This window comes from Tetrao urogallus, assembly GCF_951394365.1.
Source record: "Tetrao urogallus genome assembly, chromosome: 25".
NCBI classification, from domain to species: Eukaryota; Metazoa; Chordata; class Aves; order Galliformes; family Phasianidae; genus Tetrao; species Tetrao urogallus.
The window spans coordinates 4,586,697-4,609,730 of NC_136838.1; the positions used below are offsets into that span (position 1 = coordinate 4,586,697).

At 44.0% G+C, this 23,034-nt stretch overlaps 1 protein-coding gene across 1 annotated transcript in view; it reads left to right on the plus strand.

Annotated features, from left to right (window-relative positions):
* Positions 1 to 1,852: 1,852 nt before the first annotated feature.
* The window catches only part of CPAMD8 (C3 and PZP like alpha-2-macroglobulin domain containing 8), a gene marked incomplete at both ends in the record, with an annotated part of 38,601 nt that continues 17,419 nt past the window's right edge, over positions 1,853 to 23,034 (plus strand). Inside the window, 26 exons of the mRNA XM_079546804.1 lie at positions 1,853 to 1,935; positions 3,831 to 3,982; positions 4,399 to 4,421; positions 5,097 to 5,262; positions 5,384 to 5,436; positions 5,884 to 5,901; positions 6,867 to 6,921; positions 7,067 to 7,180; positions 7,923 to 8,007; positions 8,266 to 8,374; positions 8,845 to 9,072; positions 9,240 to 9,410; positions 9,777 to 9,905; positions 11,811 to 12,000; positions 12,445 to 12,617; positions 12,724 to 12,873; positions 12,991 to 13,152; positions 14,226 to 14,368; positions 15,277 to 15,342; positions 17,785 to 18,016; positions 18,473 to 18,626; positions 19,230 to 19,372; positions 19,836 to 19,887; positions 20,571 to 20,869; positions 21,276 to 21,501; positions 22,015 to 22,191. Of these exons, the coding sequence (XP_079402930.1) occupies positions 1,853 to 1,935; positions 3,831 to 3,982; positions 4,399 to 4,421; positions 5,097 to 5,262; positions 5,384 to 5,436; positions 5,884 to 5,901; positions 6,867 to 6,921; positions 7,067 to 7,180; positions 7,923 to 8,007; positions 8,266 to 8,374; positions 8,845 to 9,072; positions 9,240 to 9,410; positions 9,777 to 9,905; positions 11,811 to 12,000; positions 12,445 to 12,617; positions 12,724 to 12,873; positions 12,991 to 13,152; positions 14,226 to 14,368; positions 15,277 to 15,342; positions 17,785 to 18,016; positions 18,473 to 18,626; positions 19,230 to 19,372; positions 19,836 to 19,887; positions 20,571 to 20,869; positions 21,276 to 21,501; positions 22,015 to 22,191 (3,553 nt within the window). The remainder of the gene's footprint in view (positions 1,936 to 3,830; positions 3,983 to 4,398; positions 4,422 to 5,096; positions 5,263 to 5,383; positions 5,437 to 5,883; positions 5,902 to 6,866; positions 6,922 to 7,066; positions 7,181 to 7,922; positions 8,008 to 8,265; positions 8,375 to 8,844; positions 9,073 to 9,239; positions 9,411 to 9,776; positions 9,906 to 11,810; positions 12,001 to 12,444; positions 12,618 to 12,723; positions 12,874 to 12,990; positions 13,153 to 14,225; positions 14,369 to 15,276; positions 15,343 to 17,784; positions 18,017 to 18,472; positions 18,627 to 19,229; positions 19,373 to 19,835; positions 19,888 to 20,570; positions 20,870 to 21,275; positions 21,502 to 22,014; positions 22,192 to 23,034) is intronic.

Here is a 23,034-nt window from a genome sequence, read left to right on the forward strand (position 1 = left end):
CAACCCCTCCCACAGATGAGCTGCAGATAGGAAAATAGTTCTAAAAACTGCAATAACCCTTCCAAAGGCGAGCCTTAAAGACCTCTTGTTAATTGGTAAGTGTGTAATTTGGATGTCCTTACTGCGTTAAGTAAGTTATTACGCTCCACTCCAACCGGGGCAAGTCTAAAACAGTATTTGTGGACAAACTGAGACTGAGGATCAGCGTGTATCAATTAGTGCTTTGATAAAAGGGCTCAAATAGGTGATTTCTTTAAAACTTAAAACGAGCTCGGCTGTGCTGTTATCTCACATCCAATCCTGAAAGCTGCAGTGGGCCTTGCAGAGGTTGTGCTCCTTTTGACCATTGAGCTGCCCTCTCTGGAGCCTTCAGCTGAGATGTGCCTTTTTTGAAGGCTAACATGCAGAAGTAGCATTGATGGTGATGATATTGCTAACAATAGCACATATTCAGAATCGTTTTGCAGCTTAGCACCTTTAGCAACTCGACATGCTTTTTTTTAGGAGCCAGAAGAGCCTTTGGGGAAACACGAGGTTGATTTTTTTGATCCAAATTTTTACTTTTGCAGAACAAAAATTAATTGCTGGGCTCTGTATAGTGATTTATTTATTTGTTTTCTTCGAAGAAATAAAGATGAGTTTCAAATAAATAACCTACAAAAAATAGCTTTTTTTTTTTCCCCCTGATTTCCTGGTACTTTAAGCCACGTCTGTAGTGCTGGGGGAAAAACCAAATCCATGCTACCACCTCCACTGAGGGTTTCATTAATTGCTGGGGTAGAACCCAGCTGTGTTGCAGCTTGTCTGATCCCGGGCTGCCTCCACAACGGTTGGAGGAGCAACTCCTTGGTGCGTGGGCTGTTCCTGCTGTCCCTCAGAGTCGTGGTATTCATTTTGTCACCTTAAATAACCGCTGCTGGTTGGGTCTGGGTCCATTCATGCTCGTGCATCTTCCTGCTAAGAGCAGCAGCTCCCCGAGGGCCTTTTTGTAATACCTTTTTTTTTTCCTGAGCAGGATTTTTCTTCTGTGGGTGACCTTTTGCCTACAAAAGCAGCTTTGCCCTTAAGCAACCGAAGAGATGTATGTAAAAACGGATCCCTTATGATGCATAGGGTAAAGTCCTCGACAAAATAAGCAGAATTAGAAGGAATAGTGAGGAACGAAGGGCCGGGCGCTCTGCTTTGCCCTGGTCTGTGCGCTGGGCGAAGCTCCCCGTCCTGTCGCGACCCCCCGTACCCACGGGCTGGGACGGAGGGATGGGGGCGGACGGGTCGGGCCTGCGCGCGGAGGAGGACGGAGCAGCAGCAGCGCTGGCGGTGGGCACGGAGTCGGACAGCGGATCTCCAGCGATGCTCGGCGGAGCGCCTCAGTGCCCAAAGGCTCCGTCAACAGAAGCGGAGCACGGGGTGCAGCGAGCGGAGCCGGGCTGCTGAGACCGCGCGAGGACGGAGGAGGAAGGTGAGGACTGCGGTGCAGGTGCCGTCCTCGTGGGGCTGCCCGGGTCGGCAGAAGGGGAGCGACGGCTTCGGTGGGAGGAGGAGGAGGAGGAGGAGCGGCCGTCGGGACCGCGCGTGGCGGCGCACCTGGGCCGGGCCGAGAGGCGGAGGTGCGGGGCGCTGTCAGAGCGGGCGGGGAACCGCAGACAAAGAGCCGGGGCCGGAGCCGAGCGGGCACCGGGGCCAGGAGGGGGCGGCCCGGGGGCGGGGACGCGGCGGGGGCGGCGGCCACAGAGAGGCACCGGGGAGCCGAGCCCGGCGCGGGGCGGCCGCGGAAGCAGCAGGGCTGCGCCCCGGGAACAAAAGGCTCCGGCGGCGGAGAGCGGCGCGGCTGTGGAGCCGTTCCCGGAGCAGGATGCGCCGAGCGGAGCGCCGCTGCGCCTGGGCGGTTCTGCTGACCCTGTGCGGCCTGAGCGCGGCGCAGCCCCGAGGCAGGCTGTGAGTACCGGGGCCGGCGGCGAGGATCGGGGCGGACCGGGACGCGGCCGCGGTGTCTCGGCGGGCGGCGGGGAAGCAGGGCGAGGGGCTCCGGGCGGCGGCTGCGGCCGTAACAAAGCCTCGGGGCGCCGCGGCGCTCCCTGCCAAGCACGTTTGTACTCGCCGGTGCAAAAGCAGCAAAGAGAAGGAGGGGGGGAAAGTTATCCTTAGCGCTACCTGCGTGCAGCTCCTCCGTCGCGAGGCTGCGATGCTTTTATCTGGCAGCAGTTATGTCAGGAATCCGGGCCGTGCCGAAGGTAGCGCTGCCGGAGGTTGGGGAGCGCTCCGCTGTGGGACGTCCGACGGCAGAGCGTTTCTCTGCGGGGAAAGTTGCGTGTTTTTTTTGGCTTTTAGTAGTGGAATCCCCGCTTTGTTGCAGCTCGTTTGGGTTCGCTTTGATGAAGGTTTGCTTTGTTCTTTATCCCGGGTGCGTTGTGGCTCGTCAGCATCGTGAATGGCCGCATTAAACGAGTGCCACGGAGAACTCATTTTCACTTGCTTGCTAGAAAGTATTTCTTGTCCTGCCAAGTTCTGGTGTAAGCTGACAGAGCCCTCAGTCAAACGTGCTTAAGGGCTCTGTCCAGTCACTGTCAGCTTAACTGTTTAACTGCCAAGTAAAATATTTAGTATTCAGATGCCGTTTATGTGCTGACTTACATGGCTGTATCAGCAGGCTGGGGCTGCAGGAAGAGCTGCAGCGATTTAGAACAATGTGCATCCATGTGCTTCACAGATGGCACCGCAGCGCTGTGCTGATGTGACAGTTTGAATCGGATCATTCCGTGCTGGATGCAGATGTGCTCTCCTTCCCTCTCTAAATACATCAGTGATGTTTTCCTTAGCGGGAACTTGCAGGCTTAGTAGTAATTTTTTATTGTTGCTCTGATGAGTTTTCAAACCTGGCGACCAGAAGGTTTTGTGTCCATAAATACCCCACACAGTGTGACCCGAATGCCGCAGAGACCTGAACTTCCTTCGGGTAATGGGATCTCCATGGCAATGAGGCCTGCTGAGAGAGAGACACGGGGCTGGAATTTGATAGAAGATGACTGAGGGGGCTGTAAAACAGCATCGTCTTCACCCCGAGTGATAATTAATCATGGGCTGAAGCAGCCTGAGCTGCGGCACTGTGGAAAGGCATGGACTGAGAAACTGCTCTTAAACTGTCATACAAGGAGCTGCCTTGTTTAAAAAGTCCTTTTGGGTGGGAGAAAACAACCAACAAAACCCAGACAAATGAACCAACACAAAGGCATCATGCCGTGAGGAGAACATAAATGTGTTGCTTATAGCCAGACGCATCAAAAATTCTGACTTTGTGTGACTTTAACTTCATAACTTCGTGTCACAGCACTGTTCATCACAGAGGAATGGTGCAGAGCCCATTCAGAAACACAGAGATCGTATTATAGATGGGGCTGCTAGGGTGGCATCAACACTGTGTGCCTGTTGAGGTAATTCCTCTTTGCCTGCAGTTGGGAAGTTGTAGGGTAGTATAATTACTTGATCAGGACATTCGGTTTCTTTATGATTAGTTAACTGTATATTTCATTTATTTAGGTCTGTGCAGTAAACAGTCCTATATTCTGTAAACAAGAACATTGGTGTCTTTGAATATGAAAGGTTGAACCCTGTAACTCACTGAACTGTTCATTTCTGTGTGCAATCTGCGCCCCTTTCATGCCACTGGCGTAAGGCTGGGACTGCTGCAGGTTGGAGACCTGGCCCCAAATGGTTCTGGGGACCTGTGTCTGTCCTTCACTTTTTGTTGGCGCTGTCAGTGCCGTACAAATGAGATCACACTCCTGTTACTCTTAATGACCTCCCACTTCCAATCTTGCTTCTTATATGTATAGAGGCTATTTGATTGCTGCACCTTCTGTATTCCGGTCTGGTGTTGAGGAAGCTGTGAGTGTGACCATCTTCAATGCTGTCAAGGAGACAACAGTCCAGATTCAGTTGGTTGTGAAAGGAGAAACCGTGTCACGGGGCCATGGAACTGTTCTGGGTGAGTTCTTGTTGTTCTGAGCTTGGAAATTACTTTGGGGGATCATCAGCGTCTCTTAATGAATTACTTTGGGTGATAACGTAGCTGGAATCAAACTGGGGTTGAATTCATTGATGGCTGCTGAGTGTTTGCAGTTGTGGTTGTGCTGATGTGGTTTTATGTATGGGATCCCAAACTGCCTCACCTTTTTCTCTTTGACACTGACTGACAGTTGCTAACTAAATTGAGGGGAATGATGCTTATGTGTGTGGTCATCATATGCTAAGGTGAAAATATGGCAGTATTCAGCAATCAGGAGGGATTCTGTCAGTGTTGGCTTTGTGTGATTCCCGTTTCAAAAATCCAGGCCATTCTACAGCATAATATACTGTACCTTTTCCTGGAGGAATTAACACAGTCTCTCTTTCTCGTTTTAGATAAAGGAACAATCAAACTGAAGGTGAGTGTCAGTTACCTTAAGATATTTTTAATGGGAACATGAGGGATTTACCTTCAGCCACAGCAGACCTTGATCTTAAGGCACAAATTGAGCTCCCATTCTGGAGCCTCTGCAGGAGGATGATGGAGAACCCAACCAAGTCCATTCCATCAGAATCCAGCTGTCAAAGCCTTACACCTCTAAAGAAATTCCACAACAGAATCTGTGACTGTTTTACAGAAGTAGCAGCCCTTATTGCAATGTCAGGGATGTATCTGGCTCCTGGAGGAGCTGATTGCATCTGAATGAATCTTTCTATGCAGTGCCATAAGGAAACAAGTCTGACTGCTGTTGCAGTAGCTGCAGGTATTTAGGAACAGGCCTGGGATGTTGCTGTGGCACAGCACAGTGTATCTGCATCCTACCAGAAAGAGTTTGATTCTTATTTATCTTCTTCTTGACTGGACTTATTTAAAAATACATAAAGACCTTCTATTTATCACACTACAAGAAGGTATGATATAGACAGATGTAATAGTAGACATCAGCAGTGGCACCGAATGCAGTGCATTGCAGCAGGTGATGCTCTTTGCTCACTCCGGAGTCCAGTACTTCAGGGTAGTGACTGCGTTCCCAATGTCATGGGGAAGCTGAAAAGCTTTTCTGTTCCAGCCTTATGGTGTCCTTGTTTTCTAGGTGCCTTCGGGGCTTCGTGGGCAGGGACATCTGAAAGTGTGGGGCAACCGCCACGTGACAGAGGAGGGCTACATTTTTCACAATTACACCACAGTAACTATTGATAGCAAGGGATCATCGGTTTTCATCCAAACTGATAAGCCTGTCTATAAACCCAAACAAAAAGGTAAAGTGGCCTCGGAGAACTTATCAGATGCTGGGGCTGCTTTCAAGCAGTGCCTCTCGAGATGGAATCTTCTGTTCAGTGCCAGCTGTGATGAACAGTGTGTTTCCTTTCCTTCTTTCAGTGCTGATAAATCTGTTCACGGTTACCTCGGACCTGAGGCCGTTCAATGACAGGGTAAGGGGGATCTGTTTATTTCGCACTAGAATTGTGTTATTTCACACTGAAATTCTTGGCCACCTGGATTTTGTTCTGATGCGTTCTGATTCGGGAGTAGAATCGGGTTTATTTGCCTATTTTGGCTTCTCAAGAGCTTTGCTTCTTGTTTGCAGCTTTGTTGTTTTAATTTGGTCTCGCTGCTGCTGAGGTGCCTTTAAGTACAATGTAGTGAAGCAGTTATGGGAAGGATTTTCTTACAGCCTTGTGCTCCATTCAAGTTTTGCACAGATACACAAAGCATTGCCTTCCCACTCAGGTGCCTGAATGAAACTCTTGTTTCCGAGGCCAACCCAAGAAGAGATGTTTAAACGTTGCCCCTTTGTGTGCCATGCAATGGGCCAGGAAGCAGAATGTGGTCTTGTTTCGTTACAGCCTTTCATTCTTTTTTTTTTTCTTCCCTTTCAGATTGAAGCTTATGTAGTGGTGAGTATCTGCTGATCATCCAGCATGTGTTCTGTAGAGGCACAAGATTGCCATAGCCCCGAGAGGAACAAATCTAACTTCCCCAGTCCATGATGGCCATTCCCAACTCTAACCTGTGCCATTGTCTCTATTCCTGTCTCTCTAACCCTTCTTGGTGGTGTGTTTTGTTTTGTTCCCTTAATCGCCATCCCGCATACTTGTTTTCTACTTCAATTTCAGAAACTCATTCCCATTTTTCTGCCTGAGAAGAGCTGGCTAGATTCTCTGGGGTTTATAAATGTAACAGTCCCACTCAATTTCTCCCTTCTTTTCAATGCAGACACAATCCTATCCTTCATCTGGCTGGGCTGGTATAGCAGGGCCAATCTCATCTCTGCACTCACACATTATGATAGTGGAAAATAGAAATTCATGGCAAGGAAAGGGTGCTCCTGTCTTCTTCCTTATGAGGTGAATGAGAGGTTCCTTCTGTGTCTAGTCTTTTTTAAGCCATATGTTTTCTTTTGCTGTCAGCAAGTAGAAGAATTCCCTCTCTTCCTTTGTTTGCATTCTGTCACAGATTTTATGCTGACAAAAACAGCAGGATTAATTTCATCTGGCTTTGTCATCTAAAAATTGTCTTGTTGGTTATACTGCTCCCTCTATAAATTGAAAGAAAGCATCTTCAGAAGCCTGTTCATCCCATGCAGAATAGGTGACTTAAGACAAGTGGAAGATCTTCCCCTTGGCAGTGCTTACCTTGTGCGTTGGCCTAGAAGCAGTGTCCTTAAACGTGCACTGAATTTTAGAAAGCAAACACCCCACAGTAAAATAACTTAAGGAATTTTTGGACAAAACCTAATTACAAATGAGCTGTCAGTGAAGTGTGTGTGTGTTTATGTAAATGTTTTATTTTGCAAGCTAAGATGGGTGTATTAATGATGCTCACTTTCACTGTGATGTTTCTCATTCCCAAACCTCTGCAGGATCCTCGGGGGTCTCGTATGATAGAGTGGAGCAACTTAAAGCCGTTTTGTTGTGGTAAGTTCAAGATTATTTTAACTCGGTGTTTTGTTTACCTTTGCTGGATGCCACTCGCTTCTGTTTGTGCTGAATTGTCTACAGCAAGCCCATACAAGGAGTAATGAGTGATAGAGAGTTCACAACACATGGTTTCCCTTCTCAGGCATGGTGAATATGAGCTTTCCTTTGTCTGATCAGCCTGTGTTTGGAGAGTGGCTCATCTTTGCTGAAATGCAGGGGCACACATACAACAAATCCTTCGAAGTTCAGAAATATGGTAAGTTATCCAGATTGCCTTGACTGTAACCCAGACAAACTTAGAGGATCAGATGGAGATTTTTGCTGAAGATGGAGCACCTGAGAAATAACACACATCATCAGGAAATGATGGTGGTTGGACTGGATGATCTTGTAGGCCTTTTCCAACCTTGGTGATTCTCTGAAATGGAGTGTCATACTGCACAGCTCATTCATGTAATAGGGATTTAATTTAGCTTTGGAAGACTCTCAGAGATGCTTTCAGTCTGTCGGTGCTTTTCTTCCTTTCCCAGAGTCCTCCTTGTAATTCTGAGCTGTTTGCCCCTTCTTGGTCTCAGAGTCCCCTGTATGATAGATGTTGTTCCACCAGCATACCACCTGTGGTTTCTGACCCAATCACACAAGCTTTTGTAGACGCTGACAGCTGCTAATATTGCACCTTCCTTCCTGATATGTTGTGAAGCAAGTTGTCCTCTTTACATTCTATCTAAGAAGGAAAGTTTGGACTCAAATCCTGGAACACAGATTTCTCAGGAAGAAGTAAAACTCTGAGGATGTGCTGCTGAGGTCTTGTCAAAGTCTTGGTTTGCTCTTCTCATTGATTCCTTCTCTGCTCAGTGATGTTCTATCCCGGTACTATTAGCGATGCTGCTCTCATCTGACCATAATCTGACCTTGTCAGAGCTGTGCATGTTATTGCTGGAACCTGGACAGCAGCATCTCCTTGAAAAAGACTCCGTTGTCATTTCCTTTTGTTGTAGTATTACCAAAATTTGAGTTGCTGATTGATCCACCTCGCTACATTCGTGACCTTACAACGTGTGAGAAAGGAACAGTCCACGCCAGGTAGGAGAGTACTGCAATTAAGGCTTAATTACTGTAGGTTGTAGCGCAGTCACTGCAGCTCAGATCTCATCCGCTGAAGACTTTTCAGTTGATTTCCAGTGTAAGAGCCTTCATAAAACATGCTAAAAATGATAGGTTGGAAAACCTGTGCTGTTTTTTTTTGTTTTCTAGATGTGCAAGTTGCACGGTGCTAGCCTTGATATACTCAGGGAAGCAGAAAATAGCTGGAAGTTATTCATTATCTTCTTTCCATTTCAGATATACATTTGGAAAACCAGTGACAGGAAGGTTAATTGTCAATATGACTATAAATGGTGTAGGGTATTACAGGCATGAAGTGGGACACCCTGTCCTCAAGACCACCCAGGTGAGGGAGACCATTGAGTCAGCTGCAATAAAATGCCTCATCTGTACTCTTTGAAGTTAATACTGTGACTAGTTTGTGTCACTGATGGGAGCCTAAGAAGTAAATGGGTATAGCATAGTAAATACATATATATTACACGCTTTAACAATATATGCTGTAATTTGGGGGAAAGAGAATTTGTTGGTGTTCTGTTAATCTTGTTCTCCCTCAGCACACGGGGCTGAAGGAGAATGTGAGTGAGAGATGGGGACAGAGCTGGTCCACGCTATGGATGAGGGAGGAGAAACAAACCAACAAACTCTTGCTTTTATTCCTCTTTCCCCCTGCCCCCAGTAGTTCCCCCACACTACACAACCTTTAAAAATGCTGCTGCAAATTCCTGTTGAATGCCTGTGCTTTAGATTTGGCTTCTGGATGCTTTTTGAACGTGTATGCAAACTTGTGTTTCCATTCCCTGATGCACTTGGTAGATTGATGGCTCTGCTGTTTTCGATGTGTGTGTGAAAGACATGATGCCTGCTGATGTCCCGGAGCATTTTCGAGGCACAGTCAATATCTGGGCCACGGTGGTCAGCTCTGATGGGAGCAAACAGGTCACATTCGATGACTCGACGCCTGTTCAGAAACAGCTGATTGATATCAAGTACTCCAAGGACACCAGGAAACAGTTCAAACCTGGACTGCCTTACAAAGGAAAGGTAAGATTGAGAACAGAGATAACCAACGTGTAGTTGATGCAAAATTGTACGGACCTGGCTTAAAATATGGCATCGTCTTCTGGTGTGTTTTTCCCACCTGCGGTTTCTATCGTTGACCAGAGTTGCAAACAAAGTAAAACGCATTCTATACATGAACTGTTGTGTAGGTAGAAGTCACTTACCCTGATGGAAGTCCAGCTGACAGAGTCACTGTTCGGATTAAAGCTGAACTCACACCGAAGGACAATGTTTACACAAGTGAGTTGGTGTCAAGAAATGGCCTCGTGGAGTTCGAAATCCCTTCCATTCCTACAGCTGCCCAATATGTCTGGCTGGAGGTGAGTGAAAGCTGTTTATGGGATTAGTGGGCTTTCATGTAACTAATCTTGTCAAACCTGCACTTGTGAGTCTTTGCTACAAACAGGAAATTAATGCCTTTTACCTTTGGCTTATTGATCTAAGTGCAGCAAATGATTGCTTTTTTTCTTACTGCCTGTGGAACTGCTGTTTATAGCCATTGTGAAAAGATACTTCTCCAAATACAGTTTAATACAGCAATAATGGTCCAATATTTTGAGAATACTTCTGCTGTGTGAAGGCAACAATAGAGATGAGCATCTAAATAATATAAAATGGGAGATGGGGATAAAGTGTGAATCAGACTTTCTATGCATGAATAACATTCAGATACCACTTTTGTTAAGACCAAAGTGACAGCAATTGATGGGAGACCATCTGGGGATCAGTATCTGCCAAACTACTTGTCCATCAGTAGCTGGTACTCACCCAGCAAGTGTCACATCCAGCTCCAGGCACCAGATAAGCCTTTCCAGGTATGTTGGCTTCATGCTCCCTTATGGAAACAGCTGCATTTCTTGGCTTTCTGCACTTTGCTCTAATTAAATATTTCCAGCCACTTCTATTTCCTGGGGTGCTGGACTGTTGTTGCTTCCATTACAAAGGTTGAAGTACCTGCAAAGAAGCTCTATTACTAATACGTTATTTCTCTAGAACTCTCAGTTCAAATCCCAGCTAGGCTGTTCAGTCTTTGGGTTCTCAAACTTACCCATAATCTTGTTTTCCTGGGTAGTTTTGTAGGAGCCTCTCTAATAGCATATTCTTATAGCATATTCTTCTACATAGAAGTTGCGATGACTTTTGTCTAATGGGAAGGATCTGATTCAGCCGTGATTTCTATTGCGTGCTGGTTTACTGAGAGCTGTTTGGGATTTGCTCTGTGCCAAGGAAGATGCACATCCCTGAGGGACTGCACGCTGCTCTGTGAAAAGCAGTGTGGAATGTGGCAGTACTTGCACAGAGTTCTCTGTTATCAGCAGAGCTGTCAGGTTGGTTTCAGTCTCCTGGTATCTAAATAAGAGCGTTTTTTATCACTGCATTTCATGGTAGTTTAATGGGTAATTAATCTTCTGCAAGTTTCCTGAGGTATGGAAAGGGGATTATACGCTACTAATCTGAACACATTGTTCTTATTATAACCTGATTAGAACTAATTCTTCTGTGGGAAAGCTAGGAGTTGGATGACCAGCTGATGTGGGAACTGTTTCCCTGCTTTGCCAACTCTTACTGGGTGTTCCAATTAGCTGCATTCATTTTTTAATGGATTGTTTCATCATTTCCACTGGGGAATTCTTAATACTTCAAATATGTAATGTCACGAGGTACTTCTTGGACTCTGTGGCATTCTGATTGCATTTAACCATTGCTAGTTACTTGTATTCAAGTCCTTGCCTCCTTGGTTTATGCTGTTAGTGCTGAAGAAAGATGTTTTTCAAAACATTATTGAAATTTAACAGTTCGGTTTAGTCTTAGGCAGGCTTTGTTATGCTTTAAGTGGTAGGAGGATCAGGAATGGCATTTGATGAAGAAATCCTGCATAACATAAGTCTTCATAATCCAGAATCGAGAAGTTTGTGTTTTCGTAGGAAAGCTGGCTGTGTTTTACTCAGGCTTTAATCATTCCTACTGACCTGACAGACTTGGCAACGTGTGGGTGATTTTCTGTCTCCAGGGTATTCAGTGCTAAGCAGGTAGCTCTGGGTTTGGGGCTTCAGTGCAGGAAGTCGCTGTGCTGTTCTGATGCCCTTTGCAGGCAGCAGATGTGTTTATCCAGGAGAAAAAGGAGCTTGCTTCCTTGCTTGCTTGTATGTCTGACAGCTCCTTGAGTTCCTGACAGATTGATAACAAGACTTGTGTAATTTGAAAGCATTTTCCCTCAGATCTATTCCTAGTAGTTTCAAGCCGTACTCGTTATTTGAATTAGCATTTGTCATGTGGAAGTAGTCACAATATATAATCTCAATTAAACAGCAAAGATGATCAAACACATCTCTTCCCACCCCCATCACATCTTTCTGGGTTGGGCTAAACCACTGAAGGGATGTCTAAAATTCAACCAATTCTGACAGCTGCTCTGTGCCAAAAGGCTTAACTTTCAGGATTCCAGAGATTCCTTTATTGTTTTCATTAATGCATGCAACCCCCCGGCCCATTCTCTTGCTAGATCTGCAGGCAGTGAAGAGCTGAACACAGAACTCCTTTTACTATGAAGGAAGTCAGTCCGTGCAAACAGTGCTAGTGCAGTGTTCTGTCTGTGCATACATTTATTAGGAAGGTTGCATCTCCTTTGGTCTGAAACCCAAATGGATTTCTGTATTTTATAAATGAAAAGCATGCCTTGTAGAAGACCAGATCTTTTGCTTTTCCGTCTCTGAGTGCAGGTAGGAGAGGAGGCTTGGATTGCAGTGAAGTCCACATGTCCTTGCAACTTCACTCTACATTATGAAGTGGCATCGCGAGGTAACATTGTCCTTTCAGGGCTGCAGCCCAGCAACATCACTCAGCAGAGGAGCAAAAGAGCCACGATTCCCTTTGAGAAGAGCATGGATGTCACTCATTTCCCAGGAGCAGGTAGTTAGTGTCAGAAACACGAGCTCTATCTGACTTCCAGGAAAAAAAATGCACTGTTCTGCAAACCTTAAGCATGCTTTTCCGAATTGGATGCCCCCTAATAAAAGGCATAGAGTAACTGTGCAAGAGAGGTGGGGATAACTTGCTTGATAGCTTCACCACGTGTTTCCTTGACTTTATGTTATTAAGAACACTGGATAATCACTCTATATCCATCTTTTCCATACCACTCATGTTATGAATACTAACTGCCTATTGTCTTACGTAAGACAGAGGGAGGGGAAGGAAGGGCAAAGATGTAGGGCCCAAAAAGATCTCATGCAGCAGGAGCATGGGAAGAATGCAGGTCCTTGGTGGGGAGTTCTGTGCCTTGCATCATTTGGAAAGGGTGGGGGGAGGGTGGCTTTATGAATAACACTGCCATTTCTACCATTTGTGTTTTAGCACCTACCGACACCCCTGCAACAGAGGTTGAAGTCTGCATGACCTTCCTCCATTTCTCAGTATCTCACAACATGGCTCCCTTGGGCCGTCTTCTGGTGTATTACGTCAGGGAGAATGGAGAAGGGGTCACAGACAGCCTGCAGTTCTCCGTGAAGCCCACCTTTGAGAATCAGGTATTGGCAGTGCAGCTAACGGAGAGGAGGGGACAGCGGCTCATTGCTCCTGGTTTTCTTCTGCTGAACACAAGCCGTGATGATGAGTTTAATGTTAAATTCCTAGGTTGCAGTGACTCTTTCAGCAAATGAGACCAGACCTGGTGATGTTGTGAACATCAAGGTCAGAGCTGCAAAGTCAAGCTGTGTTTGCGTTGCCACTGTGGATAAGAGCGTCTACTTGCTGAAGACAGGTTTTCAGCTGACAGCCAGTCAGGTAAAATGAAGCTGAAGGCACTGCTGTCTTTCTCTCTTAATGCCAGTGTCTGCACTGTGCCTTTAGTGAGCAGCCTCCCTGCTTAAGAAGGGTGCTCTCTTCCCTTGTGCCACGCAGGTTTTCAAGGAGCTGGCAGAGTACGATGTATCTGATGCCTTTGGAGCCCCAAAGGAGGAAGGGCACTTCTGGTGGCCAGGCATGTCCTCACGTCGACGCCGTAGATCTTCTGTCTTTCCCTGGCACTGGGATGTCACCAAGGATGCTCGCTTCGCCTTTACAGTAGGAAGCATCAGCCTCAATTCTCTGGAGTGTCTTGTTGCTGGATTTTTTATGTTCTTTATGTGGGCTTCGCATACTGACTGCTCCTAGAGATAGACTGGGCTAGAGAAACAATGTTATGTGTTTAATCTTTTAGGCTCTTTCCATTTCTTATCTGTGCAACTGCTAATAGTAATGATCCCTTGTCTTTCCCTTCCTTTCATCCTTTCTGCGTATTTAGCTGAATTGTTTTATTATATTCTCTTAAAACCCCCAATCTCCCACATATTCTCCATCTCGTAATCATGAGCTCAACTCCTTATTTAATACCTTCTGCTGCAGGAGCCATTGCTCCTTCTCCACTCCATGATCTGTTGAGGTTTTTGTTCTGACGTGTTTTTTGTTTTGTTTTGTTTTTTTTTCTCTTGCTGAGAGGCAGAAACTATTGGGAAAAGAGCCACATGTTTGTAGCTTGTGTGCACACTGCTTGTACCTGATTCATAATAGTTGAGTGTGTGTGTGAGAGAACAAAGCCCGTGCTGCCTTTGGAGTCTGGGAGCTGCTGTCTCTTATGAATAAGTGCATTTAGGGGACAGAACTGGCAGACAGAGTGAATTCTGTGCTCTTCCTGTGAAGCTGTGCGGGCAGTTTCCATTTTGCTTGGCATTTCTGGTGGAGCAGAGCTGGGGATGTCTGACACGAGATGCCTGCTGACTGCAGCAGAACACACTGGAAACTTTGAGGAAGGGTAAAAAGCCGTAATGTAATATTCCAGGGGAAAAATATGTGGAATAATTTTTCACCTGTAGTTACCTGACAGTTAGACACGTTCCCAGTAGTGTTAGATATTGGTGAAGTGCATTTTTCAAGCAAACAAGAGCTTTCTCATAAAAACCTCTGCCTATAAATATTTTTACATTAATGGTCATTTTAATTTTCTATACAGTCTTGAGAAAGTCTTCACATTTCAATTGAACTTTACTCATAAATGTCAGAATAAGGTTGGAGGGATTCTACTCAGAGAAGTTCTTATTGGTACCCACTTGATTCTTTTTTTCTCTTTCTTCTTTATTGCCTTCATTTTTATTACCTAGGAAACCGGCTTGGTTGTAATGACAGATACAGTCAGCTTAAACCACAGGCAGAATGGAGGCATGTACACAGATGAGGCCGTCCCAGCTTTTCAGCCTCACACTGGGACATTGGTGGCTACAATGCGTTCTAAAATGGCACAGAGGTAACTTTCATTTATTTATTTTCCCCACCCCTCCAAGGAAACGTCTCCATTGAGACCAAGTGGTTGGGAACCAACCTTCAGTGGTCTCGGTGGATCTAATGAAGATCACAGCTGACAGCACTTCATTTTTGTACTGAGCTTAAATTAATCCTGGAAGAAGGCCAAGTAATGTTCTTTGAAAGGACCATTTGAAATTCTTTGATTTGTTTCCTGTGAATTAGTTGCTGCTTGTCAGTGTGTGCATGCCAGCCCTGACTTTGCAGAGATGCTCCCTATTCAGGTGGTGGTCAAAATAGAGAACATGAGGGACATAGAGGACATGAGGAAAAGGCCATGAAGTGCTGCAAGTAATGCTGCAAAGTGAGGATGTGCCTTCCCTTTCCATTTCAAACCAACTGATGGTTTCATTTTAAGTGGGGTGAGTTTTGGAGATTGGTTAAAAATAAAAAGGTAATGAAACATCACGTCCAGAAAACCAGAACAAATCGTGAAAATATTAGAGATCAAGGTAAATGCAAGTGGGAGAAGAAGAGGGGAATGTGAGGTAGTGGTTGCAGTAATTGATTTTAGTAAGGCCCTATGATGACATTGTGGGAAGTCGTGTACTGTAGATATTTCCTTTGATTTTGCTTGATGAAAGAATTTGGACTTATACACATTAAAAACTTTTTTTTTTTTTTTAGATTATTTGTACCCCCAGACTGTTAAGTGTGTGCACACAATGAGTTGGGAAGGCTCTGTGATTTGTGAGATGAATTATAACCCTTCACTTTGACATTATTCTGTGCTAGATAGAGTTTGGTTTGATCACCTGAGCTGCATTGGGCTGATAACACCAACTCAACCACCTGATGTCCAAACTGTCTGCTGAAAAGAGTTTATTGCCAAAGGTTTATTTCTTGTTCCAGCAGAGCAGAGAGGAGAAAAAGAACCTTCTTTCCAGAGACATGGATATGGCACTGCCTCAACGTCAGGTACTAATGGGAAATTGCTTTAGTTACACCCAGTGGGTTCTGTCCTTTTCAAGCAGTGTTCTTCAAAGCACGCTGGAGCTACAGCGTTGTTTTGATTTTCATTGTTTTTCATCATTAGTGCTTTAATCAGTAATCTTTCTTCATAACAGTAATCCAGAAATGTCTCCTTCACTGTTGCAAGTGCTGGCATTGTTTTCCACATCTGTTCTAGCAGCAGTTGCAGTGCTGTAGTGATAAAATGGTCTCGGAGTGATGTGCACATGGAGGTGGAGGCAGAAAGATGCTTCTGTGAGTGCTGCTCATGCACCACTGGGTGTTCTGTACTGACTGCTTCCCACATTGCACTGAGTCCCTGCTTTCTTTTTCATCTCCCTCTGATCTTAATTTATTACCTGACAAATCTTGGTTTCCACAACTGGAATTAAAATGAATAGCAGATAATGATCTTTACTAGAAACAACACATCTAGGATCATTTGAAGCAGTCGTTGAAAAACTTCTACAGGTTTGCAAGTAAACTTCACTCTCAATAAGTGTTTATAAATTAAATTTGACAAGACCTTGCAGCAAGTGTATTCAAATCTGCTCAATTGAGCATGAAATATGCTTTGTAGAAATACACAAAGAGTTCCAGAAGTGCCTCTTTGGGCCTCAGCAAGCTGGGGCAGTTAATTATGAGTAGGAGAGCGTGGAATAAAAAGTTGCATTTTTCTCTACTTCATTTCACTAGAAACAACTGAGCAGAGCATCGCTTGCTTTCCCCTCCTTTGAGCAGGAAGACTTTATTTTTTTTTTCCTTCTACCATTTATAATTATAATATGAAAAAAAAAAAAATCCCCAAAAAACAAAGCCTCACATCGACTTCCCAAACCGATTCTAACAATCCTTAGAGCCTGGCTGGAGGGTCGAATGGCTGGAAATGTGTGTGTGCTTTGGCCCCCCGCCCAGAAGAGTAAGTGCCCTCATGTGTGAAAATAATGTTAATGCTGGTTGTGGGCTGAAATCCCAGTGGAAGGAACATCAGCTGCAACAAATTGTCCAGTTAAACAGGCTGGAGTGCTGCCAGCCCTGGAGGTAGGACACCCTTCTGCAAGGCTGAAGTTTGTTGCAAGTGCTGACTACTGAGCTCCAGTTAGTGACAACCTAAATATTGAGGAAATTACACTTTTTTCTATTATAGTATCCATCCACAGAGCAGTGTGTGATACACTGCCTGTTCACTGAGTTATAACAGCAGCTTAGGCTGACTGAAAATTACAAAGAGTCGCTTTGGGTGGTGGAAGTCGAGATGCCTCACTGGTGCCTGACATTTGAATGGACTTCTGAGCTAAAAAGCAGCAAAGGCACAACTCTTCAGTTTGTTCTGGATGTGGCTCAGCAGGTATTGCAGCACTGAAGAGCAGTGTGTTATGCTGTAAAGTTTATTCTGAAGAACCTGCTTTCTTGCTTTCCGTGCCAACTAAGATGGATGTTGCTCCAAAAGATGATGAAGCTAGCAGCAAGTGTATCAAGCTCAGAGAAATAAACAACGGCTTGAGAGAAAACAACCTTAGGGTGTACTCATAACTGCACCAATCACCCTGCCAGCTGAGCCATGAAACAGCTTTTGTTCTTGCTTTAGATGAAATGTTTTCTGTTCCAGGCAGTGACAGACCTCCTTTGCAGGAGGGAAATCGCGATGTCTGCAAAACAAAATTGAATTTTTATTATTATGAAACGTGGAGGAATATAGCAGTTTGTGATACCCTGTGGATGCACAGCAGGGCTGAATAGTCAGAATATAAATCTTCGGTAATTGGTATCAAAGCTCTCTTGAAGAAAATGACACTCTTGGAAATTCTGTCAGTCAGGCATTCTAAAAGGCAACCAACCAAAATACTCCCGATCAAAACATGCCCTCATGCACAGGCCATTGCTGAACCTCAGGTGTGGGAAAGTTCTTCTTTAGCCTTATGTTCAAGTGCAGTGTTTAATGTGGCAGTGTATAGAAGAACAGTGGATTCCAACAAAAACTGCTTTTATTTCATCATATCAAATATAATATATACAAAATAATATAACTTATTGTTGGACTGTTTTTAGCTAGGATTCTGTTGTGGGTTTTTTTTTCAGTGCGTTTCCCTGTAAGGAAAGTGTCCCTCTAGTGAGCGTACAAATTCTTCTACAGCTTTTAATCCAGTAAGCGTCCGTGTTACTGTGCTCTGCAGAAGCCACTGCTTGCTGTTCTCCTTATAAATGCTCATAGTTATCCAAAATCTTGCCACTTAGCAGGAAGAAATCGAGCCCTTTATAAGCTGCTGCTCAAAGCAGGTACTGATGTGAAGCTGTACGCTTGGATATGGAGGGAAATACCCAAAATGTTTGGCTCTGTGTGCTTTAGCATCATTCTAATGCACTTCATTAAGCTGATTAACCCATTTTCTTCCCTGTTCTCTTTGGCAGTAATACATCAGGAGAAGCAGAGCTGCACGTGGAAGTGCCAGACTCCATCACTACATGGATAACTGAAGCTGTGGGCCTTTCTGAGGAGGAGGGGTTGGGCATTGCCAATCAAACAGAGCTGAAGACCTTTAAGCCTTTCTTCATTGATTTCACGTTGCCATACCACGTCATCCGAGGAGAACAGACCAAAATCCCATTGACTGTCTACAATTACTTATCTGTCTGCGTAGAGGTAATGGTCCTCTTCGTTCCTGTTGCTAAGTCAGTAAATTGTGGGTTATGGTCAGCCATCTCTGAGCTGTAGACAGTGTATAAGGATAACAGAATGATAAGCTCAGAATGAGTGCTTTGAAGATAGAAGTACTGCTTCTTCAGTGCTAATAAAATCACTGCTTTAATTATTTCTACCTTGAAACAACTGCGGTGGTTTTGTGATGCTTCAGAAATCCAAATATTGAAAAATGTAGGGAAGAGGATGAGAAAGATCTGAGCCACTGCATTTCCTTCATAGTCAGAAAGCTGCTGACTGGAAGTAGTTTGCTTCGAAAGAACCTCTTTCAAGAAGCACTCCCTCCAGAGGTGTTTTCTGCAGTGCTTTATCTGCTTGGTTCTTGTGGAATCATTCTGAACTGCAGGTGAAGTTTCACAGATGAAATCCACCATAAATGACCCTCGTAAATTTTTGCAGGTACACGTGAAGATTTCTGTTCCGAAAGGCATAAAGTTTGTTGGGCATCCTGGGAAGCACCATCTGACAAGAAAGAAGTGCGTTGCCCCCGGGGAAGCTAAACCCACCTCTGTTGTTTTGTCCTTCAGCGAGCTTGGACTGAGCAACATCACTGGTAGTACAGAGATAAAAAACAGCTTGTTCCTTCAAGGAGTTTCACAAATGTTTCTTCTTCTTTCAGAAGAAATGTTTTCTTCCTCCAGTGCCCCAAAGTAGGGCTATTATTTCACTTGCTGCCAGCTTAGCTTTCTAGTCGTGTTTGTTTCTTACAAACTGATCTGTAACTGCAATGTGCTGTAGGGTCCATACGAACAAAATTCAGCAGATTCCCTGGTTAATTTTCCTGTTGTGTGGTATCTCACTGTGTATAGTTGTGATCTGTTACATCTTCCTGAAAAGATTGGAGTAAATTTTTAAACAAGAGAATAACAAGAAATTCTGTACACCTTCCAAGAAAATAATTGTCAATAGCAAAAACTGTGCAGCTCAGGGAACGAGGGAGAAGTTCCTGTATTCCCTGCGACTGTTAAAATATTGCCCAATTCTGGATGTGACCATCCAGGCATTTAAGTAATAAAATGACATAAAAGGTGTAATTAAAAGCATTTGATGAGTTGTTAGTCAACTGCATCTAATTAGTTTAGATAAACGCTTTGAATTCCTGTGGATCAGGGAATCTGTCTTGAAATCTCTGCTGCTTTTCCCTTCTGTTTCTTAGCAAAAGCTTTTGCTTATGGTGGAACTAATTGCTGTCAGAATGGGATGCAGACCTTAAAGAATGGCAAGCACTCAGAGGACAATTATGTGGACAAAAGGACCCCCGTTGGAGTGGATTATGTTCGCAGTAGTGTTGTTATTGAGGTAGGAAAAATACGTGTTTGTAATAACTCAGGGAAAAAAAAACCCACAATGTGTGTTTGGGCAAATCATGAAAGTGTTTAGGTGATGTATGTGAATAGATCTGTGAGAACCATCGGATTTATGGCATGCTTATATGATTGGGAATCATCAATGTTTGTGATACAAGAGGGGCCCCTTTGGTTCTGAGTTTGTGCTGATGAATTTCCATTACTGCTTGAATATAAAAGGATAGAAATTGTACTGGGTTTGATTGCTCTGTTAGTCTGAGAAATGTGCTGTGAGGTTCACTGGTGGAGGTTGTGTATCTGTAGCTAGCAGCACGTGGTGTGATACCTTTTCTCTACAGGATGTAAAACACTGTACAGCGTCAGAATATTGTTTGTGTTTTGTAAGGAAAGCTGAATACAGAGCTCGGGTTAGCAGTGACAGCTAATGTTACATGTGAATTTCTGTCTTTATGTAGCCAGAGGGGCTGTCAAGAGAGTACACCTACAGTGTGTTCTTCTGCCCAAATGGTAAGCTTGTGATTTAAATGAGGTAATACCAAGTGCGTTTGATTGAGTTGTAAATAGGAAGATGTGGCTTCGTCCCACGGGAGCGGGGAGGGGAGTCTTTATTTCTGTGTCTGATTTATGAGTTGTGTTGTGTAGAAGGAGCTTTTTGAATGGAGCCCTTCTTACCTGGCTGGCTAATTACGAATTTGCCCTAACTGCCCAAGTAACCTCTGGAAATGGCAATTAAATTCCTTTACTTCATGAAACAGTTTGAGTATTCAGCACTGTGGACAGAAGCTGTGGCTGTAGTCTATTTTCAGTTGATGTTTCAAAGTCCAGCTCTGGAATCAGTGTGTTCTTTCTACTGGAGATTTGGATAGCTCAAACAGAGCTCCTCTGGCTAACAGAGATGCTTTTGACTGCTTGATTACAACTGAAAAATCTCTTGAGTGCTTCACGAGGAGTCCACCAGAGCAGTTGCAATTGAAGGATCTTCTATATTGGAAAGGAGTAGAGGATGGGAAGGAACATCAACATACGTTTTTATAGTTTTGAGAGAAGTGGGGGGAGAAGGAATGCATACTTGGGATAGGTTTGTTTGTTTAAATTTTAGCAGTTAGCTGTGGATTAAATTGGTGGAATTTTTTGTTTTAAGTATGGAAGGTGAACTCTAATGCATAAACATCCCATTTTTTTCTGACTAGAGAAAATTCACATTTCTACACCTAACAAATATGAGTACCAATACATGCAGAAGCCTGCCCAGATGACACATTTTGACATCGCAGTGAAGGCACACAACGATGCTCACGTGGCACTGTCCTCTGGTCCCCATGACATGGCAGAGATGACAGAAATTGTTATTGGTGGGCACCAAAATACTAAAACGTGGATTTCCATCAGCAAAATGGGTGAGCCGGTGGTCAGCAGAGACACAGCTGGTATCCTGTCCTGGGATGAATTCCGCAGCTTCTGGATCAGCTGGAAAAATGGAATTATTCAGGTACTGAATTCCTCTGTGTAACAGTCTGTGGGGTCCCTTGCTTCTTTAAGCGGATTTGGAGCATACATGTGGCAGAGTTTCATTAGTTATGTTGCTGCCTTCTTCCTTTTTCTGTGTTAAGTCTCTCTTAGGCTGTTTGGACCTGAAGACGTTTGCTTACCACATTATGCCCTCAGGACCTTTCGTCTTCAATGTTCTCAGTGCTAAATCTGCTTGGAGGTCAAGTCTATATAATTCTCATTAAGCTTTCCTGTATTTTTTTTTTTTGTGAGTGGGAAAGAGAAAGATACTGGTCCGCTTACAGTATTCTCTGCTGCACACATAGGTTACTGCATCCAAGGACAGATAACAGGCTGATTTCACATGCATGGGTTGTTGGAACTGCATGACTTCTTGTTCCTTTCAGGTTGGCCATGGTACTCGGGTGCTAAATGAATCTATTATTGTGGAGTGGACAGTCCCCAAGCAGTTCGAGGTGAAGTACATTGGCTTTTCCACAGGCTGGGGGTCAATAGGAGAGTTTAAAATTTGGAGGAAAGAAGAGACTGATGAAAATCACAATGAAGCATTTACTCTTGGAGTTCCCCACAACATAATTCCAGGATCAGAAAGAGCTACAGCTTCAATAATAGGTATCAATTGTGAGGAGGTATCCTTGGGTATTAATTATCAAATACAAGGAGATACTTCCATCTGTTACTTGCTTCTGACCAATATTTGAGTAATATGGACAGGATAAAGTAGTCTTAGGCAGTTTATAAAGATAAATGCTGCTTAATTATCAATCACTTGATTGAACCGTGTTTGAGATGATGGCAGTTAAAGCAGATACTCTCTAAGGACTTTGCAGATGACTTGTCTGCTGTAATTCATAGTATTCATTTCATTGTCATAATCACATATTGTACTAACTGCATTCTAAACTAGTCAATTAGTCACAGATAATCAAGCTCTGACATTTCTTCTTTATTCCAGCAAAAGCTTGAAGAGATAAGGCTGAACATTTGAAGGACTTCCCTTTTATTCTACAATTTAGCTGACTGTGTAGCCAGTAGAAATTAGTGTAATTCTGCTTCATCATGTGACATAAAAAGAAGCGGAGCATGATTCCTTGGTTTTGAACCTATCTCCTCTTCTTTAACCAGGAGATGTGATGGGTCCTACATTAAACAACTTGGACAATCTTCTGCGATTACCATTCGGCTGTGGAGAGCAGAACATGATCCACTTTGCTCCTAATGTTTTTGTCCTGAAATATCTGCAGAAAACCAAGCAACTCAGTCAAGAGGTGGAAAGTGAAGCTACTGATTACCTTGTTCAAGGTAAACCGTTAAATTTACAGTTTGCAGAAGGAGAAAAGGCTTGTAAGTCAGAAAGGAGTTTTGCTCTTACTAATGGAGGGCGTCTCAAGTGATGAGGAGCCATCATTTTTTGCAGGACAGTCTCTCGGGCTAATAGATTTTGATGGCCAGATGTTTTCCCCTGATACATAGCTGCCTTTCCCTTCGGTTACTCCTCATTTATACACTTGTTTGTGGGTTTTCTGCTTTTTAGCACGTGTATGTTTGGGTAACTAGTTTCTGTGTTTACAAATTTCAGAAAGTGACAGAAATCTAAATGTAATCAATGCACATATTTAGTTCTTTTTGTCGTCTTCCTGAATTGTCTTTCTAGTCCTTTAATCACAACATCAGAGCTCTTCTCTGAACTTTGCCAGTTTATCAGTGTCTCCTTGGTAACAATGTGCACAGTTTAAGTTTGCATGCAGAGCAGTTATCCTAGAGGCATGTGATGAAGGTGCTTTTCTGTCCTTGTTGGTGGCCTGTCCTTTCTCTCTAAGCAGCTCATAGCAATCTGTCTTTTTATGACTGTTTTTCTCAGTGTTTGTTTGGGAAGAGTCACTTGCAAATTCGTTTGTAACTAAATGCAATTCTCAGGTGCAATAAGAACTTGGAGATGATTAATGAAAACAAGAATGACCCAAGGAGGCAGCTATCTCATGTGTGAGTCAGATAATAGCCATGTCGTGAAATCAGAGGTGACAGGGTTAGGCAGTTCTCCTATGAAAATATAAACATAAAATGTAATCTGTAATTTATTTATTGTTTTCAGCAGCAAAAGAGTGGTGCTGCTTCCTCCAGCCGTTTTGTTTGTGATGTGTTGTG